The sequence below is a fragment of the Aquila chrysaetos genome, chromosome Z (genome assembly GCF_900496995.4).
Source record: "Aquila chrysaetos chrysaetos chromosome Z, bAquChr1.4, whole genome shotgun sequence".
NCBI lineage: Eukaryota > Metazoa > Chordata > Aves > Accipitriformes > Accipitridae > Aquila > Aquila chrysaetos.
The window spans coordinates 29,609,225-29,623,964 of NC_044030.1; the positions used below are offsets into that span (position 1 = coordinate 29,609,225).

The following is a 14,740-nucleotide window of genomic DNA, read 5'->3' on the forward strand; positions in this document are numbered from 1 at the left end:
CAACTGGGACAGCTGAAACCAACTGACCAAAGGGATATCCCACAGCATATGGTGTCATGCTCAGCAATAAAAGCTGGAAGAAGGTTGAAGGAGGAGTGTTGAGAGTTATGGCATTTGCTTTTCCAAGTAACCATAATGCATGATGGAGCCCTACGTTCCTGGAAATGGCTGAATGCCTGCCTGCTGAAGGGAAGTAGTGAATTAATTCCTTGTTTTGCTTTGCTTGTGTGCACAGCTTTTGCTTTCCCTATTAAACTGCCTTTATCTCAACCCACAAGTTTTCTCACTTTTACCCTTCCAGTTCTGTCCCCCATCCCACCCAGTGAGACTGATCAACTGGTGCGTGGAGCTCAGCTGCCTAATGGGGTTAAGACACAAGAAGGAAGTTTAAGCAGAATTTTTACTTACTGGTATAGCCAGTGTATGGGGCAATATATAGCCACTTATAGGAAACGCAAATCTTTGAATTCAGAAATAAAAGCTTTCATGCTTGCAGTTATTTTAAATGTGTTAAATCTTATTTTAGAACCCTTACATGAGAAAAACATTTCTAAAAAAAACCCCAACAACTTCGGCTGCTATAAGACAGATGTCACCATTTTCTCTCTTATATTATCGAATTCAGAAGACAGAAGGGAATAATCCAACAGAAAAAAAGCACAGCCAGGAAATACTAGGAAATATGAAGTATTGATGTGAAAATCTGTGTATCATCCATGTGCCTCGTCTGCTTTTTACAGACAGAATGGAAGCAATAGATAGGCTAACAGCATGTTCTTAATTCCCATGATGCTGCAGGTTTACATATGCACGTTTTTAATTGATCAAAGACACAGACATATATGCATACATACTTTTATATGCTGAATGCAATCATTTAAAAAAGAAACAGAAACATTAAAGCAACTTGTGCTTCCTATTGCTAAAGAGCCTAAACCAGCATTTTCTAGTCATCTTAATCTTCCTTAAGTACAAAAAGCCAGAGAATGGCACACATTGACGCAGACAGAACAACCCCTAAAAAGCCTTAAATAAAACAACAACCTCACTGAACTAAAGTGGAAGGTTTTTTGTTTTGGCTAAGATGTCACCATCCTTCACTGATAGAGATAATGGCACTTCCATTTGGTGTGGTAGTAAAAACCAAGACAGGCTCTGTTGCTTTTTGCAGTGTCATTACTTACATGCAAACGTAAATGATGACTCTTTGTACAATTTTACTGTAAGCTCTTATCAAAAGGCAGGCAATACATGAAGCCTATCCATGATTTGAAGTGCATCCTAGTGATAAATGCCACTTTGCAAGGGTTTGATTTCAGGAGACTGACAAGGCTATAAGGCTAAGTATAATCTAACTGATAGAGGTTTACAAGAATCTGTCTAGTTAAGCACATATCATGGCTTCCACAATGAAGTCACAATGGATGGATGAAAAGTGCACAAAACAGATGCTGGTTTGGAAACAACCCCCGCCCCCCCCTTTTTTTTTTTACAATTTTTGTATCATCCAAACTTGAAAATAAATATTTTTTTCATGTATTGCAAAGGAGGACAAATGCTGCTTTCTAATCCAAAATAAGCAACCGAACGTAAGTTCCAAGCCATGCAAGGTCACTGTCTACTCCCTCTCCTTCAGCCTGTACTGGAAGGTCTACTTTTGTTGTTTAGGTTTTTTTTGGGGGTGGGGGGGTGGTGTTAATGAATGTGAGATCAAATACTGCAATAGTGAGCTTCTGTACATACACTGGAGCAAAATTCTGCCAACTAGGCTGTTTAATGGAAATTAAAATAATACATAATTACGTATTTTAAGACCCTCTCTTAAGTTGCCATAAGAAACAGGAGCTAAGAGTGTAATCTCACGTAAGTCACTGCTTATTAGTCTTGGGTGCTTCTAAGAGTTTTTTCTGAAAGTCTCTTCCTGATTTTTAAGGAAAGCACAACTGCATTTTCTTCAGCAGGACCTCAGGCTGAAAACCACATGGATCAATTACATTTTAACATTTACCAATTAAATTTATAAGTAGATAGCCAGAATATTACTGATACGTCTTTTCAAACCTTCATGTTCAGGTAATCAACAAAAACAAAATATCATGGAAGGGGAAAAGAAGAGTGTGGTTCATTTACTGAACATTCTACCTATTCAACTGGCAAAAAAAATAAGTTACTCTTTTCATAACTCTTTCTCTGGAGGTCAATGGAGATAACTGGAGAATTTAAGGCTAGCCAATACAAGCTTAGTCTGGATTTTGATATCCAACACAGGTATATCATGTCCATTCACATCTTACCAAATATTTTCAAATTTCAATCTGGTACAAATTAGGTTTCCACAGTGAAAAGGGGGGGGGGGGGGAAAGGAAGAGGAGGTTGTTTTAAATGACACTTTGCTCTTTGGGCACTACTAAGAGAAAAAAACTTCTAAAAATCCCAACAACATTAAGCCAGTGTTCCATCCTCAGCCATTGGTTGAACAAAAAATACAGGATGGGGGGAAAGGGCTTTGAACTTTGATTTTAGAACATGGGGGTTTAGTTTCCTGTCTCCAATCTGATCAAGGGTATGTTTTGCAATTAAAATGATAGAAGATGTTTAACCACAGGGGTCTAATGAAAAGGCCCTGAGTATTGGAGACATGCAGGAAGTTGTGTCTCAAATTTCTCAAGCTACTGAACTCCCATGTTCAAGACTGCTGACTATCTTCTTCTCTATATCTGTCCATCAATTTCATGGCTGATAAATACCAGGCTCATCACAGCTGAAGTTACAAAAGATTTCTCTGCCAGTATCAGTCGTTCTGAGGAAAAATTTTTAGAGAACTTTGCAAAACATCCAACAGACTGTCAAGGCATACAATCTGACAGACTGTATACAACCTGACACTTGCTTAGTCTTTTTTTATTTTTTTAAAGCAATAAATTTGAACTATCATACCCTCTCATGTTGAACAGTTTCTAAAAAAAACAACGCAATGTGCCTCCAGATTACTATTGTTACTTAACACACACTTGGCAACTCCCATGATAATACTATACAAAACCATTTGTAGGTCACAAGCAAGTATTGCATGTTCACTGCTTTATAACTGTTATTTCAGCTCACAGAAGCAATAATGTCTAAACATTATTGCCTATGACTCACAGTGCAATAAATTTAATACAGTCTTAACAGAGCAACAATACAACTCCCTAAATATTTGTCAGTCTCATTACATAACAAGACAAAGGACTTTGACAGGGAAAGAAGAGGCAGGGTGCCTGCATGGTAGGTCAAGACATACTGAGATCTAAATTGCTCCAAAACCATACCCAGGTATCATATATCAGCTGTGAAATCAGCTTCATTACAACCACCACCATGGGGGCAGGGGCAGCTCAGATACCAGAAGGTACCCTGGGGATCATCTCTTTCACTCATTCTCACTATGGAAAAAGCAGGTGGGAGAGCTGCAGACTGCACAGAGTGCCAGACCAATCTATACAGCAGATGAACATGCCCCACAGGGTTTGTGAAAGGTTTCTGCAGAAATACCAGCAGGGTCATTCTAGAGCCAACCCTGAGGGAGGTCCAATCAACAAGCTGTGCATACAGGCAGCTATTTTCATCTTGGGAGAACTCTGGGTTGCTTTGCCCAGCAATGTACATATCCTTGGCCACACCACTGTTATTAGAATATATATACAGTTCGGAACACGTATGCTGCTACCAGAAAAAGAAATAAAATAGTAAAATGAGAGGAAAGGATACAACAGAAATAAAAAAAGACAACCCTTGGTTCCTCTCTAGATGAAGCATATTTTTAATCACCAATTTTTATATAGGAGAGAAAAATTTCTGTAGATCATAGCCCTGTCAATGATACAACCCCTCATAATAACAGTTCTATTCTGCTCCACACAAGGTTTTTTTGCCTTCATTGATCTTAATCTCAGAATCATAATTTTTACAGATGAAAACTTACCACAATGTGGCCTCTTTCTGTGAAAAGCACCCAAGTTTGGCAAAGACAAGGTTTAGAATCTACATATTGCTCTTCTAGATACTGCACACGAATGGCTTGCACTGCTTCATGTATAAGTGGCGGGGGGGGGGGGGGGGGGGTGGGGTGTGGAATCAATCACAAAGAACTTTCAAGTGTAATGGATATCCACCCTCCTGCATTTTAACATTTAGTGTAGCCTCTTCTATTCCAGGTGCCATCCCTCAGCAGAGCACTAGCCTGAACTTTTGCCAAACCAATCAACAGAGTTGCCAACAAGTCAGTTGCTCTGATGGAGCCTGCTAGCCTAATCAGCGTACATAATGCAGGACAAACACAGCATTCCTACCACTGCAATGCAGACCACTGTCATAGTAGCATCACAGTATTATAATCACAGAAGATACATATGAAGGAAGATTTAATCTGCTTGCTTGGATTTCGCTTTTCACTTGTGCAAAGTTTAACAGGTTGCATGCTTTTAAACATTATTAGTTCTTATTTTCATTTGTGTTTTTAATTACTAGAGAGCATATTTTGTAATGGTTCCTTTAATTATTTTCAAGTTGTTTGTAGAATAGTACTTTACATAAAAGTATTCATGAATACTCAGTTGTGCCAAAAGAGACACCAAGGCCTCGTCAGTATCTCCATCAATGATAAAAAGCACAAATTTGGATAACAAAACTGATGGCTTATCGTATTGGCTTTGTGTGGCAAGGTCTTCCGGGGGGGGGGGGGGGGGGGGGCGCGGTACCACGGGTGACTTCTGTAAGGAGCTGCTGGAAGCTTCCCCTGTGTCCGACAGAGCCAATGCCAGCCAGCTCTAAGACAGACCTGCCGCCAGCCAAGGCCGAGCCAATCAGTGACAGTGGTAACGCCTCTGTGATAATATTTTTAAGAAGGAAAAAAAAGTTGCCAGACAGACAGAAATGGCAGCTGGAGAGAGAGTGAGAACATGTAAGAGAAAAAACCCTGCAGACACCAAGGTCAGTGAAGAAGGAGGGGGAGGAGATACTCCAGACGCCGGAGCAGAGATTCCCCTGCAGCCCGTGGGGAAGACCATGGTGAGGCAGGTTGTCCCCCTGCAGCCCATGGAGGTCCATGGTGGAGCAGATATCCACCTGCAGCCCGTGGAGGACCCCACACCGCAGCAGGTAGATGCCCAAAAGAGGCTGTGACCCCATGGGAAGCCCACGCTGGAGCAGGCTCCTGGCAGGACCTGCAGATCTGTGGAGAGAGGAGCCCACGGAGCAGGTTTTCTGGCAAGACTTGTGACCCCGTGAGGGGACCCACGCTGGAGCAGCGTGCTCCTGAGGGACTGCACACCGTGGAAGGGACCCATGCTGGAGCAGTTCGTGAAGAACTGCAGCCCGTGGGAAGGACCCACGTTGGAGAAGTTTGTGGAGGACTGTCTCCCGTGGGTGGGACCCCACGCTGGAGCAGGGGAAGAGTGTGATGAGTCCTCCCCCTGAGGAGGATGAAGCGGCAGAAAATAACGTGTGATGAACTGACCGTAAACCCCACTTCCCCGTCCCCCTGTGCCGCTGGGGGGGTTGGTAGAGAAGCCGGGAGTGAAGTTGTGCCTGGGAAGAAGGGAGGGGTGGAGAGAAGGTGTTCTGAGATTTGGTTTTATTTCTCATTACCCTACTCTGATTGATTTGTAATAAACTGAGTTAATTTTCCCCAAGCTGAGTCTGTTTTGCCCGTGATGGTAATTGGTGAGTGATCTCTCCTGTCCTTATCTCCACCCACAAGCCCTTTGTTATATTTTCTCTCCCCTGTCCAGCTGAGGAGGGGGGAGTGATAGAACAGCTTTGGTGGGCACCTGGCATCCAGCCAGAGTCAACCCACCACACTTACACATGCTATATTCACAGTTCCATTTTCTGAAAACCTGCTCTTTGTCTTTCTCTTATAATGGTTTACAGCTCAGAAGTAATGAGGATTCTAAAGTATTCTGAAGCTTTCTGGGCTCCCACAAATACAAGCCTGGCTGTTTCCAGAAAGATTGGTTTACATGCATGAAAAACAGTTACAAGTGATTCTATTGATGTGTTAACAATTCATTATTACTGCAGAAGAATTTGTCAGATTTTATACCAAAGAAAGGCTTAAATAAAAAGCAGTGTTAGGCCCTGAAGCAGTAGGTAAATTAGGCACATTCTTAAGTTTTAAACACAACTGATTCTCCATAAAAGTCAATGGTGCTGTGATGGAAGTATTGTTACACAAGAATGCCAGTATTTGCAGAATCTGTTCCTTCAGTGTCAAAGACTGATTACAACCCAAGAAAAGCTCTCTGCACTCAGCTACGCTTACTAAAGCACAGTGAAACAGATTCCTCCAACCAGCTTGGTGGGAGATTTGGTGGGAAGAAACCATCCCAAAAATCAAAACCCACCTTATCTCCACATGAACAAATAAAATGCCAAAAGTCTCTCACATTTCAGTGGAATCAGGATTCCTCTCTCTCACTCTTCACTAGCTGCAGTAAAGACAACCACTGCTGCAGTACATTACCACACACCCTGAATAACCCAATAGAAGAACTAGGCACTGAAATCTTCTTTGAACATCTTTTGCGAGAGAACACTCATGATGGAATAAAACATCAGCTGTGCCCCAGGAAGGCAAACTGGGCAGAACCCAACACACCATATTACCCCAAAATTCCTGTCTCTTTGATCAACTGAATGAGTTTCCCAGAGCTGTTTTCTCCCCTCCATCCTCCCCCATTTCCTTCGAATGTCCATTGGTTCTCTCCCTTTTTTCCTGGCTACAAGGTACACAATCTTTTTATGATTCTTACAATGTAAGGTTAATATAATTCCACTGTTTAAAGCAGTATCAAAAATAGTCAAAGCACAGCTATTAAAAGCTACATATGTACTCTTTAAAACAGAGGCAATTAAAACCCAGCTCACAAAAAAATGCTGGTGTATTTTAAGTTAATTTAATGTTATTTTAAGGTATTGTTGGACAGAAGTCTAAGCAGTAGCTGCCATGCATACAAATTTCTCTGATAGACAAAGGAATAATATGGCTCTCACTCACAAAGAAATCTTAATGGTTTTGCTCTTATACACAATCTTTGCTTCTGTACTTAATGAAAAACAAGTATTGTCCAGCAGAGCTGGAAATTCACTGAACTTCCTTCACTCAAATAACCGAGTGAAGGAGGAAAAGGAAAACTTGAATTCTCTGAATAGAGCTGAATTAGTCACTACTGAAATCAGAGATGTGCATTAAATAAAGGTAAATTCAGCTTCTTTGTGGGTAATTATTATACAAATGCCCATCAAATATGAAAAAAATATTCTGATTAGTTAAACAAACAAAAATGGTTGTATCCTAGCTTTTATTAGTTTTCAACATTTTCTGTGGCAGTCATTATGGGGCTTTATCTAGCACATGTACACACAGCCTCACAAATGTCAAACACGGTTGTTGGACTTCGCATCATCTTCCCAAAAAAACATGACAAGACAGTCCTGGAATACTTTTACAGGTGGATACTGATGTCAACATAAGCTTTCAACATTTTTGACTCATGAGATATCATGCAGGTACTCAGTGGCTTCATTAATTCTACAAGTGGAATACCAACTCCTTAGTGGAAAAATACTAACAGTCCATGGTGAACATCTATACACTGATCTTCAGACATTGTTTTAACAGGGAAATAGATTTTCCATCTCCTTCCAACTCCTAGTGTTTCATCTTGTCAAAAGAAAACATTTCAAGCAGATTAAGTTCTTTCTTTCTTCTCTCTTCATATGTTAATTTATTTCCCTCATTATTCTGATGATTAAATTGCTTTTCACTTTGTAACAGGTACTGGAGTACTCTGTTCCAGATTTGTCACTAATTGTCATGGTTTAACCACAGTCAGCAACTAAGCACCACGCAGCCGCTCACTCACTTCCCCCCCCACCCAGTGGGATGGGGGAAAAAATCGGGAAAAGAAGTAAAACTCGGGGGTTGAGATAAGAACAGTTTAATAGAACAGAAAAGAGGAAACTAATAATGATAATACTAATAAAATGACAATAGTAATACTAAAAGGATTAGAATATACAAATGATGCCCAATGCAATTGCTCACCACCTGCCAATTGACACTCAGGTAGTCCCTGAGCAGCAACCACCCCGCCCCACTCTCCCCAGTTTATATACTAGATGTGAATGTCACATGGTATGGAATACCCCTTTGGCCAGTTTAGGTCAGCTGTGATGCAAGATGTTTTTCTGAATACAATGTCCTTGCTATTTCTTTGCCCAATTATTTGTTAATCAGTAGTAGATGAAAGTTCTGTATGTTGCAAAATGTATGAGAAATTGCTTTTGGATGGCCTTGCAGTTTCTGCAGAAGATAAGGACTTTAGCCCTCTTAGGTAACTTAGCTTAGAAGTATCCATATGGATTATGTCAAAATATAAGCATAGATAATAGAAGCACTAACGAGCATTCTTTAGGATAAGATGTATCAAACATGCAGAAGATCACACTGCGCAGAATCATCCGAGAAGGGTCAAGTAGCGGACAAGTGAGGAAGACTATGGAAGACCACCAGAGGACTCCTGAAGACCACCAGAGACCTTCAACGAGCCTTCATAAAGGATATTTGCATATGCTAATAGTTTCCCAGAAAACTAATGAATATGTATAACATTCCTCAGAAATCTAGTGAATATGTATGTAGAACATGTACTTAACCTGCACAATTAGGCCTGACGGTGTGCACAATAGGTGGAGTGATCCCCTGTGCACCCAGCACTGCAATAAATAATGCCTGCTTTCTAAAACTCCAAAATCGAGTCTTAGAGAGTTTCTTCGACCGGCTTTTTCAGTATCAGCTGCCCTGGCTGTGTCTCTCCAGCCTTCTTGCTGGCTGGGCATCAGAAGCTGAAAAATCCTTGACTTCAGACTAAACATTACTTAGCAACAACTGAAAACATCAGTGTTATCAACATTCTTCTCATACCTAACTCAAAAACGTAGAACTATACCAGCTACTAGGAAGACAGTTAACTCTATCACAGCTGAAACCAGGACACTAATACATCCAGATCCCAGCTTGTACTGTAAAGTGCCAGCAAAAGAAAGCATGTAAGTCTTAATCTGTGTATAGACATGAATGGAGCCCAGAGAGGGATGATTGCTCTCTCAGCTACACAGACTGTGTCCAAATTACGGAATTAATTTCTGAGCATCCACTGCTAGACAGGAAGTTCACAGAAATGCAGTAAAAACAAATACATATCCAACTCATGGAGAAGACAGGTTCCTGTTTAGCTTAGATGACACAGGAACACACGATACAGATGCTACAACACAGCTTTGTGGAAAAATACTATCTAGCAACACACACTTGAACAACACAAAACTCACATTTAGAAACAGATGCAATCAGCATTTTTTTCTGTCAGTAATACTTGACTAAATTCAAATGCTGGCATATGCAAAACATAGAAGGGAAGGGGGGGAAGACACCGAGAACAGTCCTCCTGGATTTTTTTTTTTTTTTAATGTACTATCTTACCACAACAGATTACTCAGTCTGTTGTTTAGGACTGAATAATACAGTTTCAAACAAACAGGAACCCTTCTGCTCCATGACACAACAGTATAAAATACTGACAGTTAAGGGTATGCTTTTTGCCCCCAACAGACTTAGGCTATGCACACAGAACACGCTCCTGCAATCTCCAATACATTTATATACTGAACAAAGCTAACACAAAGAAAGAAACATTTCAAAATTGACAGGAACTAGCTGAAGTAACCAGATTTTGCAAATGACATTTTTCATTTTGTAAATGACATTACGTAACTTGGTTTATTTCTAGCTTCTACAAAAAAACCCACTTCTTCCCACGAAAGCCTTTTTACTTTGTTCATCAGTTTAGTTATGTAATTAATTTCAAAGTTTCCACTTGCTGTGTAAAAAAAAAGGATAAAAATAATTCAAGAACGTCAGTGAATGTTATTTGCATTTCAGCAGATCATCACAAGATATTCCTTCTGCAGTTACTTGTTCATGAACATCACCTGTCTTAAGTGAGAAACACCGTAATAGTTCAATTCTACCTTTTCCTTGCATCTCAAATGGCAAGTTCCATGTTTAATGAACTAAAGAGGAAATGATCTTTCAGAAACATATACCATCTAAAAATAAAAGCAAAAGGCTTGCAAATATTTTGTAATATTCTCCAAAAGAGTTGTCCCAAACTACATGACATATCTTTTAGTCAGTATTTCACTTTTTTTTGCTTTTTTTAGTGAAACTGTTAAGGTAACAAATGACTAGTCAGAATTAATAAATTCTGCTCATTAATTTGTAGTTCCCAATTCAGAGGAATCTGAGATCATACAACAAATGTGTAAGAAAAAGGAAGTCTTCCAGGCACATTTAATTATACTTTGATTATTCATATTTCTGGAAAGGTGTCAAATTAAGAATAGTCATGTAAAATAGAGAAATTTGTCTCAAAAAATAAAATCTTACCAGTAACCACTTCTAAAACATTTACTAATTTATAACATTTCAGGGGAATTTCAGATTGGATATTAGGAAAAGGTCCTTCACTGAGAGGGTGGTTGGTCACTGGAACAGGCTCCCCAGAGAGGTGGTCATGGCACCAAGCCTGTCAGAGTTCAGGAGCGTCTGGATGACACTCTTAGTCATATGATTTAGTTTTAGGTAGTCCTGTGAGGAGCAAGGAGTTGGACTCGGTGATCCTTATAGATCCTTTCCAACTCAAGATATTCTATGATTAACTTAGCTATTCGAGGCCCTAAAAATAGATCTGCAATTAACTGTTCTTCCAGAGCTACAGACCTCACACATTATCTCCAACCAAACACTGGAGCAGGAGGGAAGGCATAGTAGAGATCTCTCCAAAGAGGACTGGGCCTAAGTTTCCAGTACAGGAGTATGGGGTGAAGTCAAAAGAAATCTTTAATATTTTTATTTAGGTTATCTGAGTGTTTCCACTGGAGAAACTATTCAAAAAATAAAGAGTTCAGCACACCCAGTAGCATTTAAAGGAAAGGATAAGGCTTTCTTTGACTTTTGAAATTAACGATGGCTGTCTTTCTGCTTTTATTTAAAGAAAAGAAAAAAACCCACTAAATATTGAATTAGAAAAAGTGATCTTCGACATCCACTTCAGTGCATTTGCTGCCTTAAAAACTGTTTTAAGATACACATCCATTCTGACACAGCTTTAGATAGGTAAAGTAAAACAAGAAATTGTTTTCTTACCAGTTTGACAAATTGGCATTAGAGTTCTCCATCCAACTGAAAAGCTTCTGTTTTACAGGGGTAAAAGCTCCAAAGAACTCAAGAGAGCTACACATACAATATTGTAAGCTTCCTCTGAGAGCCACCTTTTCCTCTGAATTTACACAGCACTTTGCACAGGAAATCAACGTACAGACTCACAAACTGAACTCATTACTACCGTATAAGACAAAACAAAAAAACTTTCAGTTACCATGAAGTTTATTTGAAAGATTTGATGCCCACAAAAGCTTCCAGACCACCAGCCATGGAAACAAGAACTCTATTCAAAAAGCCAATAGTGTAAGCACCCTCTTCACTTCAGATTTTAGCAGCTGCTATTGAGTACCAAACATGCCTCAAGACCATCAAAATAACAAGCAACATCTCTGCTCTAATATTTACACATTGTCTTTAGTGTCCCTTCTAGCGGAGCCAGGTTTTTGGAGGAAATTTACTGACCAGCTTCACTTCCAAATTTTCTTCCAAACAGTCTCACCATCATCTCCAGGCTTTTTTACTTCAGTGAACAAAATTAGGAAGCTCTGTGCATGAACATCGCTTCTCAGCAGTAGCACAAAGTACCTTTGAGCTGCATGCTCAGGCCGACTGCCATTTCTTCCAGTTGCATGGATAAAGAGCAAAATTTTTTTAAGGTTTTATTGCACAATGCAGTGACAGTATTATGTCAGACTTTTAAAGTGATAGCAACATGATGGCTGTCTCTCTCAAAGGGAAGGGACTCAGTAAGATGACTTTAAAAAAAATTCTCCCCAAAACTGCATTACCATTAAAGACAAGGTCTTTTTACCAGGCATACAGGAATGCAGATTATAACCCTGTGATTGTAATAAGCTGTAGCTGAAAGATCTTCTACCAAGGCCAGGATTAAGTACAAAACCAAAACATCAACTGCTTGTACAAACTGTAATTTAACATGACGAAAAATACCCTCCATAGAAGTGTAATTTAAAAAAAAAAAAAAAAAAAAGGTCCATCTTGCTAGTTAAACCAACAAGATATGCCCAGAGCTCACAACCTTCAGATTTTAAATGACAGCGTATAAAGGATAGGGAATTTTTAGTGTATTTGAGAAAAAGGAAACACAAGGCAATGTCAATATATTTCTCAAGTGAAACAGAAAATCTAGTTTTTACTGCATGGATTTTTCTGAATTTGGCAGAAGTTTTGTACTCTGATTTGGCAGGTCACTGAGGAGTTAGAATATAATGCAGCAAACCCTACCTTGTGTTTTAGCTATGGCTACCCAGCATGCTTGTCATTTAACAGACTAAATCCCACCCGTAATAAAAGCACTGCATTTTCAACAGGAAGGCTGTTGCTTTACTCAGTGTCTTGTCCTAATTCCATATTTGGCTACTTTCTTGAGTCTAACCAAATGTACTTCAGTTTCAGTTTGATCTGAGAGCTTCATTTCCTCCTCTGCCCTGGACGGGTAGAATTTGTTACTACAGAGGCAGTAGTTAATTAACATGGACTTCACATAGCTTTGTTTCAGTCACAAGCGCAGGATGCACACATACTGCTGTATCACAACGTCAACAAATGCTCGTGTATGCTTTTCTCAAAGCTGCAACCACAATCCTTATTTCAAGCACTTCTGCCAATGCACTGACAGTTCTGAAAGCTTTCTGGCTTCCGGGAACACCCTGAAACATTGTTTCAAACACCGTAGAGTCTCCTGTATTTCATTTCTCCTTTACCTCGCTGGGAGGTCACACTGTCCAGAGCTCCTCGATCAGGAAAAGGGCATAGAGGGTCTGGTTCGTCCTTCCCATCAGAGAGTCACGATGGCTTTGACACTCCGGACGCATTTAAGGCTATTTCCTCGGAGCAACACATAGTGAGAGCACACCTTGGTGTAGAAGTTGCCCCAGCTTTATAGTGTCTGTTACCTGCCACCGTGAAACTGTGACAGGGCAATAAAAAGTACAACTGTACCGAAAAAGAGAGGGAGCTTCCTCTCACCTTCCTAGTTAAAGACATGTGCGCCTAATTAACCCAAATAAAACAAGAACTGAGGTAATTTCCAAGCCGCGGACCACGGGGACGCCACGACTAAGAAGCCTCTCCTGTTCCTCTGGGCAAGCAGCTCCCGCTGAGAGGCCCAGCTGCGCCCGGACCCTGCGGCGCGGGGGCCCGCCCGGGCGCCCGTCTGCCAGGAGGCTGGGCAGGCCTGCCGCGGAGACGCCGCGCGTCCCCGTCCCGGGCTGCGCTGCCGGCTCGGGGTGCACCCGCTGGCAGCGCGGGGCTGCCGCAGTACTCACCGCTGGGAAACGGCTCCATTTTCCTCACGGAGTCCGCCTTCAGCCCGTGAGAGCGAAGCCCTGGCGAGGGGTGAGAAGACGACGCGGAGACGCAGCCTCGACTCTTCACTCCTCCTCCTGCCGCCGCATGCTCCCAGGACGGGCGCTACCGCGGGCTCCGCCGGGCCGCTGCGGCCCCTCACACGGCAGTCACTGTACCACCCCTCCAGCGGCCGGGGGCACAGCAGGCTCAGGCCGCAGCTCCCTGCTCAGCAGCTTTTTCACGGGAGAGCGCCTGCACCAAACATCTTCTGCCCGGGCCTCGGCGCCTGCGGGAGTCCCTCTCACCCCCTGGCTGGGCTACGCTGCACCGCCTACTCCTCACGCAGACCCGCCTCCCCGCCTTCCGCACGCCCGGGGAGGGTGGGGCAGCGTACTGTGCGGCTCTCCGAGCCCTGGGGGGGAAGGGGGACGATTGTCGGCATGTCGGTTCTCTGCTCGTCTGGGCTACTTCGGGCGTGTCAGCCGAATGCCGGCCGCCGCCCTGCCGCCGCAGAGGCGGAATGACCGGGCAGCAGCGGGATCCCGGCGCTGCCCCGCAGGCCTCCCTGTGGCTCTGGGTCGCCCCGGCCTGCTGCACAGAGGCACCCCCAGGCGCCTGACGGCCGTTTCAATGCCGCCGGGCCAGGCCAGCTTTGCCTGCATCTCACTGCCGCGCTCCGTTCGTTGCGATTTAACCTCAATTTTTATTTTTAGCCTTATTACTGCCTTACCTGCTCCCTTCTCCCTGACCACTACACTTCTGCTATCACATGACTAACTAAATTCCATTTTTTTCCCTGTAATATGGGAAAATTTTAACTGCTGATTGTTGGAAAAGAAGAAAATGGGAGTTGATTAATACTGAAGAACTCAAAATCTAAAGGCCTAATATTTATTTTGCCAAAAAAGGGAAGAAATCTTAAGTTTAACTGTTCTTTGGGGGAGGGAGGGTAGAGACGAGGGCCAGAGGTCCACAAGAGCTCAGGCCCTGTTCCCAGGCCTGTACCTGTTCTGTTTCATAAACCTAGAAGTTCACTTTCTCATACCTTAGTGTGTTTCACACACTTGGTTACATTGACAACCCTGTAGCATAAACCAGGTTGTAGTTCTATTTCACACTAAGTACTTGGACTTTAATACTAGTCCTAATGTTGAGCACAGA

The 14,740-nt window shown here is 42.0% G+C and overlaps 1 protein-coding gene across 5 annotated transcripts in view; it reads right to left on the reverse strand.

Annotated features, from left to right (window-relative positions):
* The window catches only part of LOC115336548 (leucyl and cystinyl aminopeptidase), an 82,171-nt gene extending 67,662 nt beyond the window's left edge, over nucleotides 1-14,509 (reverse strand). The window contains exons 1-2 of one of the 5 annotated variants that reach the window (XM_041120752.1): nucleotides 13,558-13,646; nucleotides 12,572-13,023 (exon numbers count right to left, since the gene is read on the reverse strand). Coding sequence is in view for 3 of the 5 variants with exons in the window: in XM_041120753.1 (XP_040976687.1) it covers nucleotides 13,558-13,576 (19 nt within the window). In the remaining 2 variants the exon portion in view is untranslated. Of the gene's footprint in view, nucleotides 1-12,571; nucleotides 13,024-13,557 lie in introns of all 5 variants that reach the window. The other 4 variants (XM_041120753.1, XM_030003758.2, XM_030003761.2 and 1 more) reach the window with 4 other exon arrangements.
* Between the last annotated feature and the right edge of the window lie 231 nt (nucleotides 14,510-14,740).